The sequence below is a fragment of the Caretta caretta genome, chromosome 1, assembly GCF_965140235.1.
Source record: "Caretta caretta isolate rCarCar2 chromosome 1, rCarCar1.hap1, whole genome shotgun sequence".
Lineage (NCBI taxonomy): Eukaryota > Metazoa > Chordata > Testudines > Cheloniidae > Caretta > Caretta caretta.
The window spans coordinates 293117905-293130308 of NC_134206.1; the positions used below are offsets into that span (position 1 = coordinate 293117905).

Genomic DNA, 12404 nt, shown 5'->3' on the forward strand with positions numbered 1-12404 from the left:
GACAGTGTTGTTATAACATTAATGTCTCCATGTTAATTCTTTAAGTAAGCAGTTTGACTCAGCTACTGAGGAAAGATGAGGTTACTGGGTTACACGGATGCAGGGGAGAGCAGGCAAACTCTCATCTCTAAATATTTTGGATATGACTTGTAGTCTCTTAGTGGACATGACATCTGATTCTATGTGGAAGCAGAGGCTGGTAATGGAAGGACAAAAGAACCTGGAGTCTAACATGCTAGTGAAAATGGATGGTATCTCTTTAGGACAGCAAGCTCTCTATGGTGGGAGGAGAGGGGTTGCTTCAAGACCAGAAGAGGGGGTTCAGGAAAGATTTCTTTCAGGATGTGGTCCCCATCAAGAATGGGTTGTAACTGTTTAATGATAGCCCGTATGGGTTCTGGTGGGGTAGGTGACAGCGAGGTGTGTGTGGATGGACGGTTATTTCCCATATTGAAAAAGGTTCTTGTGACACATGGCTAGAAAGGGATAAACATCCTGCAAAATAAATAACCCAGCCAGACAATGGATTCTGTTACACAAGAGTTCAGATTTTGACCCTACTGGACAGGGAGGAAGAGAAGGATTAGACCTTGCAAATAAAAGCCACAGGTTAACCCTAAAATACCAAAACACCAAGGAAGTGGTTAAACTGAAAGCCTATGCTAACGAAGATGAGGACCTTGCTAACGACCAGGATCCACCACCTCAAAGTGGTGCCAGACTGTCAGACCAACAGATGCAAAATGTGCAGACATATCTCAACTGTGATCATAGTACAGGATTGGAAGGGTCCTCAATAGGTCATCTAGTCCAATCCCCAGGACTCAGGACAGGATTAAGTAATAACTAAACAATTGCTGACAAGTGTTTGTCTAATCTGTTCTTAATAAACCTACAATGAGGGAGATTGCACAACCACCCTAGGCAATTTGTTCCAGTGCTTAACTATCCTGACAACCTAAATCACCACTGCTTCTTGTCCTACCCTCAGACGTAAAGGAGAAGAATTTTTCACCCCCCTCCTTGTACTTTTATGTACTTAAACTATTTTGTCCCCCCTCAATCTTTTCTTCTCCAGACTAAACAAACCCAATTTTTTTTCAAACTTCCCTCATAAGTCATATTTTCTAGACCAATGGTTCTGAAACTTTTTTTCGAAGACCACTTGAAAATAGCTGAGGGTCTTGGTGGACCACTTAATGATCTTTCCAAATGTTGTTTGTCCCATTAACTATTGTAAAGCACTTTGGATAAAAGCGCTATATAAAAAAACCCAAAACTTAATTATTAACTTTTTTTGTTCTACAAATAAAAGCACACAACTCATATTTTAATATCAGTAGTCTTACCTTTCTAATGTGATGGATGTGCCCTCTCTCCCCCAAGTTGGGGCTGGGAAGGAGGGAGGTCTCTCCCCCACCACAGCAGCCACAGCGCTGAGGCTGGGAAGGATGGCTGTCTCTCCCCGGCAGCTGCAGCCCTGCAGCTGGGGAAAGTCGCCTCTTTCTCTGGCTGCCGCAGCTCTGCATATCCCAAATCATCTCCCCCCGTCCCACTTCTGACTATTCCTGCCTAAGTGGAATACTTCGCATTTGCCCTTAATGAATTTCATCCTGTTTACTTCAGACCAGTTTGTCCAGATCATTTTGAATTTGAATCCTATCCTCCAAAGCACTTACAACCTCTCTTAGATTGGTATCATCCACAAACTTTAAGTGTACTCTCTCTGCTATTATCCAAATCATTTATGAAGATATTGAACAAAACCGGACCCAGGACTGATCCCTGAGAGACTGCACTCAATATGCCCTTCTAGCTTGACTGTGACCCACTGACAACTACTCTCTGGGAGTGGTTTTCTAGCTTAGTTGTACATCCACCTTAGAGTAGCTCCATCTAGACTATATTTCCCTAGTTTATGGGACCGTATCAAAACCATACTAAAGTCAAAATATACCACATATACCACTTCCCCCCTTATTCACAAGGCTTGTTACCCTGTCAAGGAAAGATATTACATTGGTTTGACATGATGTTTTGGACAAATCCATGTTGACTATTACTTATCACCTTATTATCTTTTAGGTGTTTGCAACTTGCTTATTTGTTCCATTATCTCTCCGGGTATTGAAGTTAAGCTGACTTGTCTGTAATTCCCCAGGTTGTCCTTATTTCCCTTTTTTATAAATTGGCACTATATTTGCCCTCTTTCAGTCCTCTGGAATCACTCCTGTCTTCTATGAGTTTTCAAAGATAAATTCTAATGGCTCGGATATCTCCTCAGTCAGCTCCCTGAGTGTTCTACGTACTTCATCAAGCCATGCCAACTTGAAAACATCTAACTTGTCTAAGTAATTTTTAACTTGATCTTTCACTATTTTAGCCTTAAATACTACCTCATTTCCACAGGTAGTCACTCTTAGATGTGCTATCACTACTAACCTTTTTGGTGAAAACTAAACAAAAAAGTCATTTAGCATTTCTACTATTTCCACATTTTCCGTTATTGTCTTTTCTGCCCTCATTGAGTAATGGGCCTACCCTGTCCTTGGTCTTCCTCTTGCTTCTAATGTATTTGTGTTCTTGTTACCCTTCATGTCTCTAGTTAGTTTAATCTTATTTTGTGCATTGGTCTTTCTAATTTTGTCCCTACATACTTGTGCTTTTTTAAAATATTCATCCTTTGTAATTTGACCTAGTTTCCACTTTTTGTAGGACTCTTTTTTTGAGTTTCAGATCACTGAAGATCTTCTGGTTAAACCAGGTTGGTCTCTTGCCACATTTCCTATCTTTCTTAAGCAGCGAGATAGTTTGCTCTTATGCCCTTAATAATGTCTCTTTGAAAAACTGCCAACTCTCTCAAACTGTTTTTTCACTTAGACTTGCGTCCCATGGGATCTTACCTACCAACTCCCTGAGTTTACTAAAGTCTGCCTTCTTGAAATCCATTATCTTTATTCTGCTGTTTTCCCTCCTACCGTTCCTTAGAATCATGAACTCTATCATTTCATGGTCACTTTCATCTAACGCTGCTTTCCACTTTTAAATGCTCAACCAGTTCCTCCCTATTTGTCAAAAATCAAATCTAGAACAGCCTCTCCTCTAGTGGCTATCTCCAATGCTTCCCAAGAATTGGTTGGATAATCTGTGCCCTGCTGTATTATTTTCCCAATAGATATCTGGGTAGTTGAAGTCCCTCATCACCACAGAGTCCTGTGTTTTGGATGATTTTGTTAGTTGTTTAAAAAAAATAAGCCTCATCTACCTCTTCTTCCTGGTTATGTGATCTACAGTAGACTCCTACACCATGACATCATCCTTGTCTTTTACCCCTTTTATCCAGAGATTTTCAACAAGTCTGTCTCCTATTTCCATCTGAACCTCAGTGCACGTGTATTTATCTTTGATTCTTCCCTTTTTTGTCCTTCCTGACATTCTTCTCTGCAAAATCTCTTGGGCAGATTTTCTGCATCATTCAAGAGCTTTGAGTTGACAATCGGTTTCAAGAAGACTGTGATCATATACCAAAGGGTGGAAGAACCAGTGCCTGACATTACTCTGGAACGTAAATCTCTTTGCATAGTTGACAGCTTTTGCTACTTGGGTTCTATGATCAGCAGGAATCTTGACCCTCAGACTGAACTAACAGAATTGAAAAAACAGCTACGAATTTCAGGCTATTACAAAAAAGTGCATGGAATAACAGCAAACTATCAACTAAGGTGAAGATGAGGATCTATGAGACTTGCATGCTGTCATTCCTGTTCTATGGTTCAGAAACATGGACAACGTATGCTAAACACATCAGGAGACTGAACAACTTCCCACTTTATTTCCAGAATCTTACACAGGCATCTCATGTGGAAGACAAAATACCAAACACAGAAGTGCTGGAGCATGCAGGATTGACACACTTAGAAACTACTATCAAGAAGAAGAGGAGGCTGTGATGGCTCGGTCATGTCAGAAGAATGGGCAGTGACTATATCCACAAGAATATTTTGTACAGTGAGATTTGAAACGGCTCTAGAAAGTGGGGCTGCCCTTTATGACAGTATCACAATGTGTGCAAAAATTATATGAAATTGTTCACTAGCAATGTAGACAGCTAGGGGGAGCATTCAGAATTCCATTCACTCTGGAGGGAACATCTGGCACTGGTACAGCTCAGCATGAAGTGGCTTTGATCCAGAGGATAGAAGAGAAAAGTGAGAGAAGAAATCAGCGTGCTGTAATCTTTTACTCCAACTCAGACAACACATGGATCTGTGAAACTTGTAACAAGCCGTGTTGCTTTTGAATTGGGCACGTCATCAATAAGCAGATTCATCAGGCACTTGACTAGATTTTTTTTACACGTACACCATGATCCAGTGGATCACCAGTTAGCTGAGCAAGCTGTACCCATCTATACCAATATTCCAGTCGTGTTATCCCACCTAGTCTCTGATGCCCACTATATCTCAGTTGTGTTTATTCACTAGTATTTCTAGATTTTCCTGTTTATATTCCCCATAGTATTGATGATCAATACTACCCACAACACATCTTCCAAAATGCATGGGTCCTACACATGCTTATCACCACATGTGGTGTACCTCATCCATGCTCCAGTAACAACTATGTGGGTGAAATGAGACAATCTATACTGTCAAATGAACTCACACAGAAAAATGATAACACACAAATGCTTTATCACCTGTGGGCGAACACTTTTCACAAAGCAACCACTCCATATCTGACCTCTCAGTCCTCATCCTCAAAGGAAAGTAGAACACCACCTTCAAAATATGAGTCTAGGAGCTTAAATTCATAACTTTGTTAGATACTAAAAATCATGGACTTAAAGACACTGGATTTATGTCTCATTATAACAATGTGTACCCCACTAACCTTTCTTGGTCCTATGACTGTACAAGTGCTAACTGTCCGCTTCACTATGAATGGTCCCTTATAACATGTGCTAACTCCTCATCTGTTCTACCCTTCTATTTAGCTGTGACAGTACGAGTACCTCTCCCAGACCTAAAGAGCAGCTCTGTGCAAGTTTGAAAGCTTCTCTCTCTCCCCAGCAGAAACTGGTCCAATAAAAGTTTCTCACCTGCCTGTTCTCTTAACATTTATTCTGGTTTTCCTCATTTCAAGAATGTGTACACTCCTGCCCCACTATCAAAATTCTGCCAGCTTCTATTCTTCTGAACTTTGCCACTGATGTTACAACTACCAACGAAGAGTAACTGATAGTGGACCACGCTTACTAGGTTAAGGCAACTCATATTGCTCCCAATGTTGCTTTTTAAAATATTATTTTCTTTTAACTTGTTTCAAATATTAAAAAAATACATGTTATTTGATATGCTACATATGATAAAATAAGAATATTTAAAATATGCTACAGATTTCAATTTCTAGTACTCTCACCAGCAGAGTATACATTAGGGTATCACACCAAGTAGTAGCTGCTGATCAGTTAAGCCTGTTAGTTACAATACACAAACAGACAGTGGCAGAATATTTCATCTTGAGCAACTCACTTAACTTTTCCATAATCAAGTTTTCCCTTCTATGAAATGGGGATATTACTACTCTCCTCCTTGGTAAAGTACTTTGCGATGTTTGAATGAAAGATTCTTTATAACGACAAAGCATCCTTTTGTGCTCACTTACCAAAAAGTATTTTTATCTTTACTAAAGGACTATATATTTCAACAAGTGTTTGCAGGATCAGGGCCTGTGTTTCGGAAGCAGGTACATTCCTTCAGTGGAATTGATTTAGATAAGTAAGTTAGTATGTTAAAATAAATACCACAGTTGCATAAACAAATTCCTACCTTGGAGAGTGCTTCATCATGGACAACTGTATTGGTTGTTAAAAGTACTAGAACCGTCTGAAGTAATTTAAGTTCTTCAAGACTATTTTCCATCAGCTGCCAAAGCATGTTAATAATATTTCCAGCTGCAGCCTATGAAGAAATAATTTGATATGTGCAATTAAATTTTATATACTTTGTATTTAATACCATGATTACACATACATTTAAAATACAGCATTCACATATACTATATGAAATTCATTTTTTTTCCTACAACCTTATAAACACACAGAGAACATAATACTAATTTCTTTGTCACAATAGTCCTGGATAGCAAGAGACTTACGTGATCAGTTATCTTCTATTTAAGGCATGTATTTTAATCATTTTGTCAACCTGAGTGCACACTTCATATTTCAACCAGAAGCACAACTTCTCTTAGAGGAAGAGACAATTCACTACAAAGCTAATTTGGCTATAAACTTCAGTGACCTATATATGCAAGAAAAATATGTATATTACTCTGTCTAAACATAGCTTTGTATGTATTTTTAATACGTATTACTTTCATGGACTGTTTGACACATACAGTAAAAAGCAGTACTACTAGATGTTAATGTGTTTAAGATTATGGTAACAAATGTATGTTATATCATACAACAGGCACATGGACCTGCATAGGGCCTGGAGCCAAAAGAAGGTAAAACTATATGCAGAAGTACAGATTTATCAAACCTGCGTTAGTCAGATCCTCTTATATGCATTTAAAACATGGATGCTGCTTAAACAAGATGTTGGGAGGCTGGAGACATTTCATATGCATTGCCAGCAGCGACTACTGGGTACAAGATGGTTTGACTTTTTCAATAATAGGGATGCATCATTGAGAACTGGCATCAAGATGACTAGAGTCATCATTGGCCACTGACAGCTGGCTCTTTTGGGTCACGTTGCCTGCCTTGGAGACAAAGTCTCCGCATATCAAACCTTGAAGATTGGACTTGAGGTCAGAAAAGGACACTGCCGAGTCACAGACTGGTGGCCCACCATTGCCCACAATTAACCTGTACCAGATCAGTAATAACCCTGGGGAGCTCATAGATGCTAGGAATAAAGCTGTGCAGTATGGTCTTGGACACTTGGCGCTACAAACCTCCGCTGTCTAAGCATATTATTGTTGTTGCTTATTATACTGAATTCAAAAGCTATGCAATTGAAACTTTAATATAATAATATACTATTCATACATAGAGGCAGGCGGAGTAAAGATTACACTTCCATTCTTAAGTGTCGTATGTACCAACTTTTGAGTGCTTAACTGTGCCCTTTTCATACAGCACTACAACCGCGTTAGCCAAAACAGTTTTTCAAATCAGCCATTTTTAATCATGTAAAGAGAGGTCTTCCTGGGTTGTGGCATTGATTTCTATGGACTATGTCAATATAAGTTTGGCAACAGTGTTTCCTAGCTAACTGCTGCTGACCCATCTAAAGAATCCAACTATTGTAATGGATTCTACAAAAGAATACCTTTTTATTTTTATATACTTTTCCTTTGCCTCCAATGTGGGGGATTGGATTTTGACTGATATTTGAAACTCAAAAAAAAACAAAAAAACATTTTCCACCCAATTATATTCATTTTAATATACATACATTTGTTTCAGCTTTAGAAAGCAGTCTTATAATAGTATTTTTATCTTTGTTAAATATTGAATACTTTAAATATTTCAATACAAGACAATATTTTAATATAACATCCATCTTACCTCTGAAACAACTTCATGTGACATAAGTCTCTGTATGGCTGCTAGACACAGTTGAGTAATCTTTGGTTCCTTTGTTCCACAGCCCATTAGAAACGGCTGAACTACCTCTGAGCTGTTCTCTTTCAATGCTTTTGAACACAGATAAGGAAAGTTGGTTAACTTTTAACAGTTTGCTGATTTGAACGATGTAAGGCAAATACTTGTTAGTCTTAAAACACGGGATCACTAATTGTTACCAGTTATTCAAATCCTAAACAATAACAAAACCCAAAAAGAATCTCCAATCTTGACATTTATGGCAGATATTTTTAAACTGGGGAGAAGCAGTTGGATTAAGGGTGAGAGAACTGCCCGTACTCTCCTGAATACTTGACCTGCAAATAAGCTTCTTGTCCTATCCTCTCTTAACCCTTCCCACAGTGCTCTGATCCCCACACCCCCTCTTGTCCTCCTCACTCTGCCCCATCTTAGTGCATCTCCTCATCTTTGTCTTTCTTTCTTCCTAACCCTCAAACTTATTTCTATAGTGACTTTGATTTGTCCATGGTCATAAACCTCTTCCAATCTTCACGAAGCCCTCTCTTCCCCTTTGGGCTCTGCAAGGAGTTTCAAATGTGCAATCTCCTCAATCCATTGGATATCCATGTATGGAGCACTGCATCAAGGAGGTGCTACATGTGTAGCACAAAGATGTATACCACTGCAGACAGAGTGGTTGGGGGGAAAAAAATCAAAGCAATACTGATCACCAACCACATGGCCCCATATAGTGCGGGGGGAATGACTGGTCATTTAGAGCCCTCGATAGGACATTCACATAAGGATACATTGAGTTTAAGAAAAACAAAAGTTAGTCGTTGTACCGTAGCTCTCATAAGTAAAACTTATACTTGTGCTATGATGGCAAACAGCAGACATAAACAGCTTTTTATTTATGTAAAACTCAAAGAAATTTGGAGTATATGTGAGAGTTTGTTTTGTTACTCAATGTTCCAACAACTGATTGGAAAACTGACATCAAGTTAAGAGCAGCAAAAAAGTATTTAAAAGCTGAAGCATGCGCCTCTTGACTAAAACATCTCAAAAAAGGCCTAAAGGAATGTTAAGTGTCTGCTTCCTGTTATAAAATATATATCTATATATATACACACACACACACACAAAAGTGTTATATCTGTGGACTTATAAAGGATCAGCCAAAGTGAATGTATTAAACAAATCTGCATTCTATAATGGCAGTTTCTTCAGAGCCACTACAGGGTAATATAAACCAGTTTATCGACAGATATACAGATCTGGATATTATAGATCCAACATTGAAATCTTATTTAAAAATAATCGGACAGGCATCCCTGAATGTGTATGAGCACAAACCACTTTTTAATCCTCAATATTTTGGCTGTAAAAACAAACAAACATCAGAATTGAAAATTAGCCATAAAACTCTGTTTTAAGCAAAACAATCGGCTTTTTAAGTCACAGGAACACAAATTTGCAGCCAGCACGAGCACTCTTCTGCTAAATGTTCCACAGTTCTCTAACCACATGAGTTATAAATTATTGATCAGTGAAATGAAGTGCTTTTATGTATAATTTTCTCCCCACAATTGTCACTGAACTCCAAATGACAATTAGATAAGAAAAATATTGTAAATTTATTCCACACGCACACAACTCCCAGAAGAGTCCTGAAAAGGAGTCAAGAGTTGATAATTAGGAGAGAAGGATAAAAAACTGAAAAGGTGGTGGACAACCTTAATACAATATCACGCACGTGGTATATTTAAATAAAAAAAGGGTAGTCTATGCTTACGTCAGCCTGTAGAGTGCAGACTCTGCATGCCCAGTTAGCACACAAACAATAGCATTGACAGTTGTTAGGATATAGATATTCAGGCCTGTCTATAAAGGCCTATACTTTAAGAATTTAGGTGTATTCTTATCACTTGGCTAGTTAGAGGTATAAAAGAAAGAATCAAAATCACTGTCTGCCAGTGTAAGGGCCTTTTCTTACTGTGACAGTCTGAGGCCCTGTGCTTAGGCTAAGGCCTTTGGCTAAGCAGCAGAGGCAGCCATAAGCTGGGAAGCGGGACAGGTCACATCCTCACATTCCAAACTAGTCACATTGAAAGAAGGTGCTATTGGGCTGTTAGGAATACAATCCTGTCCTGAATACAATCCTGTCCTGATAATGCCTATCACCTCCAGAGAAAGGGAGTGTCTAGAGAATGTAAAAGGAAACAGCATCCTGTCTGGCAAGAACTCACTTATCAATACTGGGATGTGAAATCCTCACTCCTGTATTGTTTTGTCATTATAGTTCCCACTTTGTTATTGTTTGTCTGTATAATCTCTGTCTGGTTCTGTGATTGTTTCTGTCTGCTGTATAATTAATTTTGCTGGGTGTAATCTAATTAAGGTGGTGGGATATAATTGGTTAGTTGATCATGTTACAATATGTTAGGATTGGTTAGTTAAATTTTAGTAGAATGATTGGTTAAGGTATAGCTAAGAATATTACTATATAAATTAGGGACAAACAGGAAGTAAGTTGGGATTCGAAAATAAGGAAAAAGGAACTTGTATTTAGCTTGCTGGAAGTTCACCCCAATAAACATCGAATTGTTTGCACCTTCGGACTTCGGGTATTGTTGCTCTCTGTTCATGCGAGAAGAACCAGGGAAGTGGGAGAGTGAAGGAATAAGCTCTCTAACAACAGTGAGGCACAGCTCAGACAAATAATGAACCCTATATGCCTGAACCTCTAGGATATATACCCTACACAGCTCTCTCCACATCCAAGCAGTGCCTCTCACCTCTACAGTGCTACTTTTAGTTGCACAGCATCCTGCTGTCTCCACGCTGCCAGTGTCTTTCACTGCCACATGGAGCTACACACCACAGTGAGCGTGAATGAAGCCAGCTTTTTACAGCAACATGTAGCTACACGTACCCTACGTGCCACTGCAAGTGTAGACACGGTCTAAGGAAGTATTTTATCCTACTACAAAGGTCAATCTATCTTGATTTCAGTGGTCCATCTGTACTAAATTTTTGTAGATGGATACAGATATATAATTAAAAAGTGTTTTCTCCAAGTTATCACCAAAACCAGAATCTGGAAGATTAACTCCCATTTTAAAAGCGACAGATAGAAATCCAGTTCCACTTCCCTTTTATACCCCCTAATTAGTTTACATTAAAAAAAACAGGTTTCAGAGTAGCAGCCGTGTTAGCCTGTATCCGCAAAAAGAAAAGGAGTACTTGAGGCACCCTAGAGACTAACAAATTTATCTGAGCATAAGCTTTAGCTCATGAAAGCTTATGCTCAAATAAATTTGTTAGTCTCTAAGGTGCCACAAGTACTCCTTTTCTTTCATTAAAAAAAACAGATACAGATAAAAAACCAAGACTTGAAATTTCATCTACTATTTCAGAAAAGAAGAGAAAATTCAGCTTTGAATAAGAAAATGCCTTTAACTGAAAACATGGGTGGTCTAAAAGTGGTAAGTCTTATAAGTGCATCTTTTAAAACCAAAGAGGTGAAAATAATTGCTTCTCATACTTATCCACTGTGATCTGAACTCAAGGTTGTTTCCCTCCTGAAAGTATTGAAGACATCACAAATATTCAAAACCATGTGAAGAAGGAAGATTATGTCACTTATTAGCAATGTCAAAACTCTTCCAGGAGAAGGCATAATAATGAACTCATGTCCTCACAGATTATAAAAACCCTTAGTTTATTTTTGAAATGTATCTATTGTATTTATAATTTTTATTTAAACTATATATATAGTTTAAAAATTATAAATACAATATATATATATAAACCCTTAGTGTTATTTATATATATATATACACACACACATATAATTATGATCTTAAGCAGTCCATTCATTAATTTAGAAGAAGCATTTCAGTCCACCTTTAAATTTTAATTTTTAAACTTGTACAGTGACTAAAGATATTTTCTAATCTGTTCTCGAGAAAGACAACAGAGTTGGCATCAAAAAATAAGAAAATCTGAATGCTGGATCAATGAACTGTCTTGCAAATTTTCCTTAATCCTGTAGCAGTAGTAATGTTTACCTCATCATGTTCTCAACGAAAATATTCTTCAGCTTTAACAGTACACATATATGTACACAGCCTCCACAAAAGGTTGGGGTTTTAAGTAGGATGTTTGGGAAACCAGACTGGCACTGCCTAAATTTAAATGTGCCAACACTGAGCTAAAGCAAAACCAGAAAATGTTGACATCTTGAAAAACAGAAAAAACTGGCAGAATCTTTAAAGGGACACTATCAAGCATTAGCAAAAGATACAGACATAGTAAACCCCATGTCATTCTTTATAGCTGTGTTTCCTCTCTTCCCCTCAAGTAATCTCTTTTTGAGAAGTAGTACTGACATACTAGCAAAGCTCAGCTAGTCAACACTCATGAGCAGGGTCAACAAAATCCCCACATGTGGAATATCCACATGTTTCCTGAAATTTATTCACATACTCAGAATCTAAACTTTAGGGTTTTTTAAAAAATGAAGTTTCTAACTTTTGTTGTTGTATGACAGATATGACGACACACATGAAATGACGGATTATACAGGGCAAACATTGAAAGCGCTGACAAATGAATAAGCAAGCCAACTGAAAAGATGACAAAAATTCTCTAATCTTTCAGTTGAAGTCATCTAACTATTGTCACTTACTTAACACAAGTAAAAATATATCAGGCACAAGTATGATTTTTATAATATCAATATCCCTTTAATATCCCACTTCCAAATGATACAAGAAAACAGTTATTTGAAACCAGAATG

At 37.9% G+C, this 12404-nt stretch overlaps 1 protein-coding gene across 4 annotated transcripts in view; it reads right to left on the minus strand.

Annotated features, from left to right (window-relative positions):
• Positions 1-12404, minus strand: part of MON2 (MON2 regulator of endosome-to-Golgi trafficking) — a 156879-nt gene that overhangs the window by 125498 nt on the left and 18977 nt on the right. For all 4 annotated transcript variants that reach the window (XR_007354601.2, XM_048835935.2, XM_048835934.2 and 1 more), the window contains 2 exons: positions 7583-7710; positions 5832-5963 (listed from right to left, as the gene is read on the minus strand). Coding sequence is in view for 3 of the 4 variants with exons in the window: in XM_048835935.2 (XP_048691892.2) it covers positions 5832-5963; positions 7583-7710 (260 nt within the window). In the remaining variant the exon portion in view is untranslated. The remainder of the gene's footprint in view (positions 1-5831; positions 5964-7582; positions 7711-12404) is intronic.